We start from the raw sequence: 13,724 nt of genomic DNA on the forward strand, positions 1-13,724 counted from the left end.
TACGTGTCTACATCACACTGCCCACAATCCTGCTGTGTGATCTCACAGCTACTTGCAAATCCATAGACATTCGGATCTGATCCCTATTTACTTTTGGAGTGGGATAAACGAGCCTGAACAGGCTTGGGCGCAAAGGAAATACCAACGTCCGGCCTCCGATGGGCGGTAGTGGTAATTGACGCGTGTACTGGCGGTAAGTGCGTTGGAAATCGGTACGGGACATTGGCATCCCCTTTGCTTTCAGACTTGTTTGTCCCACTCCAAAAAGAAACGAAGGATCTTAAGGAGATTTCAAAATTGTATTCACAGCTTTACAAGCAGCCGTAACGCCTCAGGGTTGTGCAAGCTACAAATGTATGATCACAGCGGGAATTATAGGGAGTTCCATCATGATTGCTCCCATAATTGGTACAGACGGATTAACTGCTCCACAAGAGAAATAGATGACTACTCACGCAGCGAGACACAAGACACATGGCTACTTATGCAGCGAGAAACCCGAGACTTTGCCAGTAAGCGACCCATTTCTCTACGTCATCCCCTTTGAGAGCCTTGGCTGCCTTCAAACGAGATGAAACCTCTACAGCCTGATCAGTACGAAGGACAACCGAATTCTTCATCCCCGAGAAGAAGTCGATCAGTTTCAAGGCTGGATTCTTCTCGAGCGCGTCAGGGTCAGATATAGAGTCCTTGTGCGCTCGCTCTAATTTGGACAGCCATTCAAGGTAGGGGATGGACGGAACCTTCAAGAGCGCTGATGCAGTAGTTGATATCAGGCTCCAGTCGACAGGCTTCGGGTGCACGAGGTGGAGAACAAGCCGGTCGGAGCCCAGAATGTCCAACACAGCAGAAGCTGCGACATCCGTGTGAAGCCACGAGATCGCCTGTGCTGTCACATGAGTCTCCTTCGTTGCACATCCGAAACTGACACCGACCTCATCTCTCTGTGGTACGGCGCCTATGACTTGAGAGCCGCGGAACATTGAAGCCACCCACTCCTTCTGATTCCATCTTCCAACGAGGGAATCTCCACACAACTGACCGACGCGCACGATGTTGATTCGAACGCCTCTCTCCTTCATCGCGTGCAGCAGAATACTCTCTGCCACCCACTTGCTCTCACCATACCCAGTCCCGACAGATACAGTTGGGTCGTCGATTGGTACTTCTTCCGCAGCGGCGGAAGTATGGTCTACAGGATATCCACTTAGTTTTGTGTCACCCGTGGTGTGCAACAAAATATAAGACTCACTTGCAAAAACTGCGATCGAACTGACGAATAAGATATGAGGGGGTGTCAGATGTGACGAGCCGAGGGAAAGAGAGACCATCTTGTGAACGCTCGAGATAAGCGGTTCGAATGAGGACAATGCCAAGTTAAAATCCACATGCCAGGCTAATCGTGAGCGTTAGCTGACACCGTATAGGTAAGTGGGATGCAACATACCATTGTGGATAATGCCGGTAATCGTTTGCTTGATCTGGTCAGACACGTGGAAGCCATAATTGAGCCGAGTCGATAATGGTCCATTTCGAAATCGGAGACTTACTTCTCCATATATCTGTTGCCCAAGACCTAGATCTGCTTTCGACAGATCTCCTTCCAAAAACATCACCTTGGCGAAGTCCGCAAGCTCAACATCCAATCCCCACATGCGGAATGCCTCCCTCTGGCGCCTTTTCACATCAGAACGTCCTTTCCGATTCAAGGCATACACTTTCGTGACCGATCCGTTCGAGATGAGTTGGGCCAACAAGTGGCACCCCACGCGGCCAGTCGAACCCGTTAGGAGAACGGCATCGCTGACCTGTGCTTGATCGTTTTCACCGAGAGCCGGAATGTGAACAGGGAACGCGTTTGTATATTTTCTCAGCAGCTGCTTCATCTCCTGGGTCTTTGTTTGAAATTGAGGTCGTGGTAGAGATTGTTCACCTTTGGGATTGAGCATCCTCGAGACGAACGCGCTCATAGACGCAATTGTGGGATTGATGTACACGAAATTGTTTGCGATACCGGAGACTGAGATGGTCGTCGACCGCCTGAGGGCATGGACGACCGAATTTCGGATATATGTCGCTTGAAGACTACAGATATACCACCCAAGGTCAATTTCGGATGCGCAGAACTAAATCCACGCACAAACCTGTCACATCCTTCCTGAAAGATATCGATATTGTCGTCTGGTTTGGACTTGATCACATTTCTGACTACGAGACGGATGAAGTCGAGCGTCTCGTTCTCTGTCCATTTCAGCGGAGTCGGCAGATCGGTTTGAGATGAGTCGACTATTGAATTGTATAAATCGTTGATCTCTTGTTCATATGCCTTGATTACTATTGGACGTCTCGGCGTTCCTTTGAGGGTGTATTCGAACGGCTTGGATGGGCTGCTGACAATGATCATCTAGTAATGATTTCAACAAGTTGTAGTTTGGATGAGTCGATCGACGTACCTCTTTGAACAACCTTGAATGTGCTGGTGCAAATTGATTCAGCTTCTCCACCGATGGCCTACGTCACCGCCTGTAAACTTCCAATAACCTCAACAAACAACATACCAAGACTCACCATATTATATTCCTAAACTCTGCCAGTTTCACTTCATCTCGTGGGTCGAAAGCAAACTCTTTCTTCGGTTCAATCAAAACACCGTTCTGGAACCGACCCCGACCGAACATGATGGCAGATGCGACGCGGGTGTCTCGCACCAAGATCGCCTCTGCGATCCCAAAAAGTCAGATTCCTACCACGGAGATAATCGTGACTGATCTTTACCTAGTGGAACAGGATTCGTCTGCAAAGTGAGTGAGTGGCGGTGTATTGCAAAACTACAGGGTTTGAACCCACCTTTTCGCCATTGGACAACATCAACTGTTCGTCTGCGCGTCCGAACACTTTCCACAATAAAGGGTTTTGTGGGTGCCGCTGGAGCAAATCATTCGTCCGGTAGGCGCCTCGCCCATCGCCTGTTGACGAATTTATAACATTTGGCTTCGAATGCGGGGTGTGCTGAGCAGAAACATGAGGATTGATTTCGCAGAAAGCTGATTGTCATGTACGCACTATGATAGCGATTTCGAACACGTCGGTCATGCCTTCCTGAGGCAACATCTCGACTACAAGACGAGGCGAGATTTTGAAATATTCCCACTCGTCGGTGCTAGGCACGTCTGAGGGCATGAACATGCTGATGCAACCAGTCTCAGAACTAGTAAACGATCCAGTAGATTAGGTTACGACTGAGGCCAGTCAATTCGAGAAACTCACGAGCCGTAGAACGGGAATAGCGCAACACCCATGTTCGCAAGTTGATCTCCAATAGCTTTGTTCAGTGGTGCACCACCAAACGACTTAGCACCGAAGAAGCATTATCAAAACAAACGAGACAGCGTGAAAGGGAAAAACGTACTATAGCTCGAAAAGACTTTATGGCTGGTATGTTACTGGGCTCGCGAAACCAGGCCTACGACAAATCGGATTTAGCAGATACGGTGTTCTGAATGATCATCCAACGAACCTCAACAAAGGAGGGTACACAGTATATTATACTACTATTGGTGGCAAGCGCTTCCTCCAAATAAGACTCTGGTGTTGGAATGACCGGAGGGGATGATGGTTTATATACACCGAGAACCATGCCTGTGGCTACCTGTATACCTCAATTTCGTGTGAGCATGACATAGATTTTGGGAGGAGAACGCTCACAGCTCTAAATATATTGTCAATTCCCATCACATCTGAAGACAACCGAAATCATCACTTGCGCTTGGACCATAAAAAATACAGACTCACGAAAAAGAGGAACGACGTGCACACCCATGATCATCCCACATAAGTCAACCTGACCATAACCTTCGAAGGTTAGATTCTAGAATAAAAATCATGTTTGAGATTCGACCTACAGGGAAGCGCTGCCCACTGTAAGACTGTGCGGTTTGTGACAGTGATGATCTTGGGAAATGAGGTTGACCCTAGCCGTGAAAGGTCGAATGATTTGTCTAAAGGGTAATATCACCAATACAGACCTGAAGAATGCAACAGGCATGCAACCCCGTCCAGATTCAGTTTCTCGAAATTAAGTTCCACCTCCGGGTTTAGGTGACTTTCGTCCGCGATATCGACAAACTGAGTCATTGGGAGCGTCTCCAGATAGATTTCATCTCGTCGAAGAATCGCTATGGCGTCGGAGGCGAGATGCTGCATGGCAGGATCGGGGCTCACGAGCAGCTGAGTAATATTTGATTCCTTGACAAGGTGTGCTACAGCAACGGCAGAGTTGCGTATTGATATTGGGAAAGGGACAAGGCCGAGGCGCATGATACCCACGATTGTGCAGAAGTAGCTGATGGTATCTAAAAGCGAGTGAGTATCAATTGCCACTGGTGGCGACACACAAACCTCCAACAGCAAGAATGCCAATTATGCATCCTTGTCCTAAGGGTTTATTGATCTTTTGAACATCGTTGGAGTTTTGCAGGTCCTTGTAATGGCCTTGAATATTGCGTGCAGTACGTCGGATCATTCTCCAGGCCTCGGCGAAGCATATCGTCCTAGTCTTTCTCTCACCATCAGCAAACACGAAAAGCGGGTGTTCAGGATTGCGCTTCGCATTGTAGCCGAATAATTCCGGGACTGTATAGCTTCCGTCGAGAGGGGGGGGATTGAACGCTGGGCAATTCATACCCTGAGGAGTACTGTCTGGGACAGAGGAATCGGACATTATGGATGAACGCTGAAGACCAGTGAGAATAGGTTTACGAGGTTTTAAGTCAGGCTCTCTATCGCCTCAAGCTCGAATGAGGGATAGCGCCGCCACGACGTTCCATGCATGCCATATGTCATGAATGGAGACTCTGTGGCAGTTCGAATCAGCGAAATGAGAATAAGGCGCGAGTGTATTACTCTCCATCACCAAACGTCCGAACCTAAGGAAACAAAAAGGAAGCCGGTGTGTCTCCAGCCCTTCGGAATCCGTCAGGAAAACGGCTCGTGGGAGCTCGTGGGTCGGACCCGGATCGTCGGAGTTTCAAAGTTGAAATCTCATCCACGGAACAACATTACGTGAGGCACGAAGTCGTTCTTGTTCCACATCGGTCCCGGCGCCTCCCCTAGAGAGATATCAAGTGTCCTTGCTCAGGGTTTGCGGCATATACTTTATGAAGGCCTTTATCCGTCGCTCTTATTGATAGAATTCCCAACAAGAAAATTACCGATCTATGTAAGGAGTTGCATGAGCTTGAGGTTCAGACTAATCCCTTAAAAGAACTCAGACTAAGGTACGAGCATTAACACCGCGAAGTCCGGACCCTCATGTTACGCCTCTAACACCACCATGGCACAGGATCATAGAGCGCTGTGAGAATGCCTCATTGAATGCTCAAAGTCCTGTCACGTCAAAGGACTCTGTATTCCATACCTTTTTGAGGAGGATTAACGGCTTTTGTATCTTCATGGTTTCCTATTTTCATAATTTTCATAGATATTTGAAGACTGACGGACACGCGTATAAGATACCCGCAAGATCATAGCTGGGGACATCATTGTCTTCTCAGACTCTCGTCTCAGCTGTCCCTCCTCTGCCATGGTTATTTCTACCGCTAAATTTAATGACGATATCAACTTGCGGGAGGACGCTGGACTCTTCATGGAACATCATGGCGATCTGTGCCTTCGTTCCCGATTCATTAAGTCATATAATGAACTCAAAAACTACAGGTAGGTGCACACTCTGAGCTTCGTCGTACATGCTGGCTCATGCATCGAGTTTGCTTCAGAAATGGTGAAGCCATCACTGTTGACGGACAGTCTCTGTCTATCGTGGCTATCGTAGCAATAGCGCGACATATTGTGCCTTTGGTGCTCAGCAGCAGGTTTGAAATCAGGGAACGGTTTGAAAAGTCCCGTAGCCTTGTAGTTAGTATAGTGGAGGAAGAGAAGAGTGTATACGGCGTGAGCACGGGATTCGGAGGAAGCGGTATAAAACTTTCTTTTTGCAAATATTTCATCACAATCTGATCATTGTGTATGCAGCCGATACTCGCACGAACGATCCTATTGCTCTTGGACATGCACTCTTACAACATCTCCATGTCGGAGTACTCCCTACATTCCCAACAGTCTCCTCGTCGGTCCTCCCTTTGCTCGATCCTCTCGCCTTCACCAGTATGCCTGAGTCATGGGTGCGAGGTGCCATCGCCATACGCATCAACTCGCTCATTCGCGGCCACTCTGGTGTGCGATGGGAACTTTTGGAGAGAATGAATGACCTCCTACGCGAGAATGTCGTTCCTCTCGTCCCGCTTCGTAGCAGCATCTCTGCTTCCGGCGGTAAGCATCTCTCTCACGACACCTGACATGGTCAACGGTCTCATTGGTGAATTTTGTGAATTTTGAACCAATAGATCTTTCGCCTCTGTCTTATGTCGCCGGGACACTTATGGGAAACTCTTCTATCAGGGTTTTCGACGGCCTCGCGACCTCCGGCACGCGTCGAATAATATCGTCTCGCGAGGCGCTCGATAACCACCACCTTGAGCCCATATCGTTAGCGGCAAAGGAACACCTTGGGCTCCTGAACGGGACTGCGTTCTCGGCGTCCGTGGCTGCACTATCAATGAACACGACAGTTACTCTCACAATGCTTGCACTGATATCCACTGCTATGTGCACAGAGGCACTTATCGGGTCCAGGGGGAACTACGATCCGTTTATACACAACACTGCACGGCCCCACCCCGGACAGGTGCGCGTGTTGGTACCCTTATCAATTGAGGCATCTGATCCATTACTTCTTCATCTGACCCTTGATTTCCAAGATGGAGGCCGCTGGCACTATCTGGGCGCTCCTCGAGGGCAGTCGCCTGGCGAAAGATGTAAATTGCGAGACTTCTATTCACGAAGATGATGGTGAACTGCGCCAGGACCGCTATCCTCTGCGCACGGCGCCTCAGTATCTCGGGCCACAAATAGAAGATATACTGTCGGCAATCACCGTTGTCACTTTGGAGTGCAACTCTAGTTTAGTCATCCTTCAGTAACTCTATTCACCCTGGCGCTAACATAGGGGCGCTCTAGCCACGGACAACCCTTTATTCGACGGCGAGGCCGGCAAGGTGCACCATGGAGGCAACTTCCAAGCTATGGCGGTGACCAATGCGATGGAGAAGACCAGATTGGCGTTGCATCACATCGGCAGGCTCCTCTTCACTCAGGCAACAGAGCTGATGAACCCTAGTATGAACCGCGGGCTTCCACCGTCGCTCGCTGCGACCGATCCGTCTCTCAACTACCACACCAAGGGCCTGGACATTGCTATGGCCGCATATGTCAGTGAACTCGGACACCTTGCTAGCCCTGTGTCAACCCATATCCAGTCCGCGGAGATGCACAATCAAGCTGTAAAGTAAGTAACAAATCCTTTGTCACGGGTAAACATCTGACTGAGTTATCACCAAGTTCATTGGCTCTCATCTCAGGTCGCATGACCATCAGCGCTGTCCAAGTGCTATCCCTGTTGATGGCGACGCATTTATATGCTCTTTGTCAAGGCTCGTCCCACGTCTCATCCAGACGCCGTAAAAGACTAACCAATGAAGCTCATTGTAGCCCTTGACCTTCGCACCATGGATGCCGAATTCCGCCTAGGCCTTGCTACTATAGTAGAAGAAGAACTACACGCCCGATTCGATCGGCATCTGTCAGCGCTCGAACCAACATCGCTGTTGCAGAAGACCATTTCCATCATGTACCAAACGCTGGACGTGACAACCACCATGGACACCGCACCCCGCATGAAAAGGGTCGTTTCGTCATCTTCGTCAGTCTTCCTAGATGTCTTCGCTACATCAGTCGATAGTACATCAGCACTGGCGGTCTTCCCGGACTTCTGTGACAGAGTGGCCTCTCGTGCCACATCGTTCATAGTATCTCTCCGCGAGGAATACCTAGGCGGTAGTCGTGGACCCGCGCCCGCAAGCAAGATGCTCAAGAGGACAAAGCCAGTGTACGAATTTGTCCGTGTCACGCTGGGCATCGCGATGCACGGAAAGGAGAACGACGAGCTATTCGCCCATGGATTGGGCACGACGGATGTCACGATTGGACAAAATGTGTCCTTGATTCATGAAGTATGCACGTGTTCATCTTTCCTGTCGAATCTCCCAGTTGACGTGCACCCTTCCAGGCAATCTTGGATGGCAAGATTGAAGCCGTCATTGCCGAATTGTTTTGTTGAAGGAATAGCAGCACAATATACTCGAAGATCCAATTATTTTCAATCCATCTATGCTGTTATAAATAACCATATGCTACCATATGCCGCGAAGTCCAATCTCATGAGCCATAACATGTCTCAACTCAAGAGCCAATGAGAATAACTCTCAAATCTTCAACCGGCAAAGACGGGACTCTGAGGTAAGGTCAACGCTGCCATTGAATGGTTGCAGAGCTCTATCGGAATGATAGGAAAGGTGAGACTTTGGGTCATGCAAGACTTCTGATGGGTTGAAGCTGGTCTAATTCGTCTGAATTGGGAAGGCCATCTCGCGCCATTAGAAGCTGATGAACCCAGCTCCAATCGACAGTGAATACAGGGTTCTCTAAATATACTCCAGCCCCACATGGTTTGCTGTGCCTGGCTCTTTGCCTGCGGGGAAAACGAATGGTATGAGCGCCGTGATCACGGTCATGGGGACTCGAAATTTGGGATATCAACGAGGCGTTCTCTGAGTTCGCGGACTTGGAATTAGAGCCTCGTCAGCCGCAGAGACTCAGCAGGTTCAACTTGGGACCGTCCACGCACTGCACTCCAAGTGCGGTCGTTGAACCACCTATGACCGCAATGCGATCATGGATCTGCTCCCCTCTTCACCCATCATTCATACTCCCATAGGCGATGTCGTCTCCAGCAGAATTGCCAGCAGACCACGACCATACGCTCGAATCGAATAGCGTCGAAGCTCTCAAGCATACTGGTTCGGAGTCTTACATATATGTGGGGTTCCAAGGCGTTGCAAAGAATATAGACGCTCGTGCTGAACGTGCCGCGACTCTGAAAGTTGACCTTCTTGTGATCCCACTTATGGGGATGTTCTGTACGTTCACCGCCTGCAAGAAACCAATTGGAAGCTCATCGTTCTTGTGCTTAGATCTGCTGGGATTTCTGGTAGGCTCTTCAAAAAACCGGAAACCTCGTCCATCACCGTTGACTGTCATGCTATCCTGCCATCCATAGGATCGTGCGTGAGTGTAGACAGCCCCTTCACACCTGTGAGAGAATTGACTGTTTACGCAGAAACATTGGAAACGCTCGTATAGCTGGTCTCGAGCGTGACCTCAAGATGACTGACCACCAGTTCTCGGTAGCTCTCACCATCACATAGTTCGTCGATCGCTGTCTGAGACCCTCTTGTCCTTTGAGACTGATGATTTTTCGTCCAGTGTACCTTACATACTTATGGAAATCCCCATGAACTTGCTGATGAAGCGTTTGGGACCTAATGTGACTCTTCCGTTGATGGTTACTCTCTGGGGAATGGTATGCGCGTGTCAAGGTAAGCGAAACTGAAACTATCATTATTGTCTTCAACCACTCTAAAAACCACCCTTCCAGGTGCAGTGAAGACGTACGGCGGTCTCCTCGCTTGCCGGTTCTTCCTTGGCGCGTTGGAGGGTGTGCAATTTTTTCTCGAAATCGATTCTCAAATTTTAATGAGTGTTTTTATTGTGCATTTAGGTGGCCTTTTCCCTGGGATCGTACTTTATCTGACTTCCTTTTACAAGAGGCATGCTCTTCAGCTGCGTTTCGCAATGATGTTTAGTGTCACGTCACTTGCTGGCGCTTTTTCCGGCCTTCTTGCTGCAGCTATCCAGAATATGAACGGCGTGAGGGGCTTACCGGGCTGGTCATGGATTTTTGTTCTGGTGGGTACTTCAATGTTCCTTCAATATGCAAAATGACTCCTGAGATTCGATTCTGACATTACAGGAAGGCGTCTTCACAACTGTATTCGGCCTGCTTAGTTTTCTCATCACCCCCGCGAAGCCCGCAGCTATGCCATTCTTGACTCTGGAAGAGAAAGCGGCATACATTGGCGGCCTTCAAGCGAGCTGGAGCGGAGATGGGGACGATGTCGCCGAGACTTTCAGTTGGTCAGAAGTCGGGAGCGTTTTTGTGGATGCGCCGCATGTGTTCCTAGTGTCCATACCGCTATTCTTCAATGGCGCCACGGTGCGTTATGGTAGCATCATACCGCTTCTACGCTGATTGACTAGACTCCTCCTGAATCAGCTTTTTGGCCTTGCAAACTTGTGGGTCACATTTAATATCACCTTCATGCACTGATACAGAAGTGGTATGTAGCACACCAACCATCGTCAACGCTTTCGGCTACCCTCTGGCGCGCACGCAATTATTGACTGTAAGACTCATGTTTCCAATCCAGCTTGCTCATCGTCATGACATGTCACGTAGGTTCCTCCTTATGCCTGCTCGTTCTTCATAAGCATTTGTTGTGCCTATCTCTCGGATAAGTACAAGCAACGCGGCTTGACCGCCGTCCTGTCCAGTCTCATCGCCATTCCAGGATACGCCATCTTCCTCGGTGAGTTTACTCTCGTTGTTGTGCCACTTTTTAACTTCATGTCGAGCAGGTACCGCAAACAAGCATGCAAACTACGGAGCACTGTTCCTGCAAATCGTCGGCGTGTATTGTGTCCCTCCGTGTTTGGGGACCTGGAACGCGAACAATGTGCAGCCACATTACCGCCGAGCGACCGGCGTCGCTATAGGCTTCATGTTCACAAACGCTGGGGGTGCGTTCGCTCCTTTTGTTTTTTGTTATTATTCAATTGATCTATAATTTTGTTCCGTCAACAAGGTATTGTGTCGACCTGGCTTTTCACTGGCCCCCCAAGGTTCCATAAAGCTTCTGTCGTTAACCTGATTTTTGCAATTGGTACGACCGTATCTTGTGCTGGGATCGTGCTATACCTTCGTAGGATGAATGTTTCTAAGCGAGCTAGAGTAGCCCGCTTACTTCGGGAAGAGGGCAAGGGCACTCAGCCCGGCGGGTGGAATTCGGATGAAGTACGAAGCAGGCTGGGGGATCGACACCCGCTTTTTGAATTTACCTTGTAAAGGCAATATTGAAATCATTCGTATCCTGTTCCCGCTTGTGTTTCAATTGTATGTTTCTCTCACTATACTATATTGATTTGAGATCTTTATCGTGAATGTTTCTCAAAGAGTTTTGAAGGACGTTTTTACGCTAGCGCCTTGTCGAATCATTTGCTGAACGTCTGTTAAGTGGTATGTTCTGCCAAGCTGCCTCTTAAGATGACAACGTATGAGGTAGGAATTTGATTAAATAAAATTCATAGTATAATCAAGTATTGATTCAGAATCGACAGAAAAACGCATAGATCAGGACTCCAGAACTTAGCCCCTCATAACTCGATATTCAGAAAGACGCTTCGCTTATGTTACTATCGATGTATTGCGTCTGCGTGGGACGCCGTCGATCTGGTGTACCGAGTGTAGCAAGCGGAATGCCGTCAACGGTACGCTCATCAACACGAGCAGGACCATAGACCATCATACGAAGGTTCAGAGTGATATGACTGACGAGCGCAACAGTCAAACTGTGGATTTCGTCAGCATCAGAATGATATAGTCCGAGGGCATCGATTTACCTGCTAGATGGCCTTATCATATAGCATGGAATCAGCGTTCATGTCAGTCAAGATTGATCTGGACAACGTTGATCGAATCTTACATGGCGATAAGACCGCGTATACCCGGGGAGCCCAGCACGATTATGAGCACCCACGTGAAATTCATCGCGAAAATCCCCCTGTGTATAAGATCTGTTGAGTAATCCATCATACAATCTGATGAGATTGCATTACCCGAAATATAGCGCACCATCTCTGGCAAGGCTGCGCATGAGGCCAATGCCCAACGCACCATGCCTATGAATCTTGCGACTCATGTAGATCGTACGTGCGATGGTGAGAGAAAAAATCATGGTGTCGTATCCCAGGTCCATGAAGACATAGAGCGACGACGACGGCAAGCCGCTAGATGGTGGTCAGTTGCTATGCTTTCGGAGAAACGGGATCCAGGCTGCACTTTTTCAAGAGAGGAGCCGCATATATACAATCTACAGAAATGTCAGCTCTACAGTAGAGAGATAAGGGAATTAAATTCACAATGGAACTCGTAGTTTTGCACTGGAACCGGTAGGGCTGAGAGATGGTTTGATGAGAACATTACCACTAAAAGAAGAAGAATCTCACGTTTCGCGCCTGGCAACAGAGTCACCCATATGCCTATAGAGATTTGCGTTGCTAGGTATAGTAGAAGCCCAGAAAGTATAAGGATGTTCTTGTTCCACAGTGCGTATACTCTGCAATAGTAAATGATTAGTCAAGGTCAGGTTGCCTACGAGACAAACGCACCGAATGGCCATGAGAATACCAGGTAAGAGCATGAGCGGCAAGGTCACTCCGAGGGGCATGAAGTACATCCAGTGCGAGCAGCTACGCCAGATACAGAATGGGCCCCCTTTTACACTCGGAAAAATGGGAAATTATACCCACCGTTCATGATTCATCCACGTAGAGAAAAATCCTAGGGTAGTATGGTAAGTCAGTCTACGCTCCATCTATGCTCACAAGTCCTAATACCGAATGTGACTACACATAGCACAAGTGGAGTGTAATATCGGACCTAAACGAGAAACGATATGGTTAGACCGACACAAGACGGCTTGACTGAACATACGAAGATGAATAGGTATAAAACTAAAGTCAATGTTACAAATGAGAATCGGTACATGAAATAAAGTGATATAAGCGACTCACAGAATGTCTTTCGTTTCTTTTTCCAGACGGTCTCTATCTTGCAGTGCATATGCTAAGTCCATAGCCTACTGTCTGTATGCAAATCAGCCTACCTCCTCTGGTAGTGTACAAGCGTGATCATATACGGCAACGACGAACGCTACAAGGAAGAGATACTAAAATGCAAGATATGTTCAGTAGAGAAAGGTGATATAAACTTCTTGCCTACCTTCCCAAGACGTCTGGAACAGACACATCAGTTTCTTCGCATGAGCGTTCATAGCCTCATGAAGGACATGGCGTACATGTCATATAGCGTCTCTTGCGCCTCTGGCGAGGCAATAAAATTTAAAGGCGTCATTGTGATTGTGCTTGACATGGATGAGATGAATCGGGAGTACGGACTTTGTGTTGTAGGAGGGCGCCTTGATGTTAATCAACACCTGGTTATGTACGCCAGCCTTGTCCTAAGTTGGCAAAATTTTGCGTCTTACTTTTGCGGCCTGAAAAGCTGCGGCGGTGCAACAGGCCCACATGGAGAAAGGCATTTGGTAAATGCTCCATTAGCGCTTTTGTCAGCACTAGAATAGACCATCACAGCTCACGAGGACTGTCCATGAGCGCCTCTATCCCTCGAGGCCGGACCCGGCGGACCTCGCAGCGAAGGGCCATTCTCCCTCAAGATGAGAACGACCAGCTCGTTTGGGAGATTTGCATACTGGATCTTTCCCCGGACTTGTATTGATCTGTTTGAGCAATCTGATTATCAACAGCAGCGGGTGCGGAAGGCCAGCGATATGATGTGAAGGCCGAGATAGACTGTGTTCAGTTTTGAAGACCATCAGGTGCATTCGTGATATTGAACACTGATGCTGAGACGT

The 13,724-nt window shown here is 48.5% G+C and overlaps 4 protein-coding genes across 4 annotated transcripts; 2 read left to right on the forward strand and 2 right to left on the reverse strand.

The window, feature by feature from the left end:
• Positions 1–482: 482 nt before the first annotated feature.
• On the reverse strand, positions 483–4,720 carry nps3 (tridomain enzyme adenylation-thiolation-dehydrogenase; the record flags this gene model as incomplete). Its single annotated transcript, XM_009554102.1, has 18 exons — positions 483–1,192; positions 1,253–1,396; positions 1,448–1,481; positions 1,551–2,085; positions 2,145–2,404; positions 2,454–2,511; positions 2,569–2,719; positions 2,776–2,794; positions 2,848–3,009; positions 3,064–3,208; positions 3,268–3,350; positions 3,410–3,463; positions 3,518–3,649; positions 3,706–3,737; positions 3,793–3,852; positions 3,903–3,971; positions 4,026–4,352; positions 4,399–4,720. The coding sequence occupies 18 exons, from the start codon at positions 4,718–4,720 to the stop codon at positions 483–485; spliced, it is 3,297 nt and encodes a 1,098-aa protein (XP_009552397.1).
• A 924-nt stretch (positions 4,721–5,644) lies between these two features.
• HETIRDRAFT_66536 (uncharacterized protein) lies at positions 5,645–8,307 on the forward strand (the record flags this gene model as incomplete). Its single annotated transcript, XM_009553601.1, has 9 exons — positions 5,645–5,715; positions 5,775–5,974; positions 6,031–6,327; positions 6,402–6,742; positions 6,816–7,017; positions 7,075–7,402; positions 7,456–7,547; positions 7,606–8,126; positions 8,183–8,307. 9 exons carry the CDS (start codon positions 5,645–5,647, stop codon positions 8,231–8,233), a joined length of 2,103 nt encoding a protein of 700 aa, XP_009551896.1. The 3' UTR covers positions 8,234–8,307.
• A 980-nt stretch (positions 8,308–9,287) lies between these two features.
• Positions 9,288–11,137, forward strand: HETIRDRAFT_53871 (major facilitator superfamily; the record flags this gene model as incomplete). The annotated part of the gene is made up of 10 exons (XM_009553567.1): positions 9,288–9,379; positions 9,439–9,551; positions 9,611–9,670; positions 9,734–9,921; positions 9,986–10,228; positions 10,289–10,308; positions 10,361–10,418; positions 10,472–10,601; positions 10,651–10,812; positions 10,878–11,137. Coding segments are annotated over 10 exons (1,326 nt in total), but the record flags the coding sequence as incomplete, so codon positions are not given.
• Positions 11,138–11,770: 633 nt separating this feature from the next.
• Positions 11,771–13,222, reverse strand: HETIRDRAFT_329692 (uncharacterized protein; the record flags this gene model as incomplete). The annotated part of the gene is made up of 13 exons (XM_009554103.1): positions 11,771–11,852; positions 11,908–12,078; positions 12,131–12,161; positions 12,211–12,246; positions 12,298–12,407; positions 12,460–12,540; positions 12,601–12,631; positions 12,688–12,730; positions 12,785–12,804; positions 12,865–12,901; positions 12,957–13,019; positions 13,073–13,085; positions 13,149–13,222. 13 exons carry the CDS (start codon positions 13,220–13,222, stop codon positions 11,771–11,773), a joined length of 792 nt encoding a protein of 263 aa, XP_009552398.1.
• Between the last annotated feature and the right edge of the window lie 502 nt (positions 13,223–13,724).

Source organism: Heterobasidion irregulare (assembly GCF_000320585.1).
Source record: "Heterobasidion irregulare TC 32-1 unplaced genomic scaffold scaffold_12, whole genome shotgun sequence".
Lineage (NCBI taxonomy): Eukaryota > Fungi > Basidiomycota > Agaricomycetes > Russulales > Bondarzewiaceae > Heterobasidion > Heterobasidion irregulare.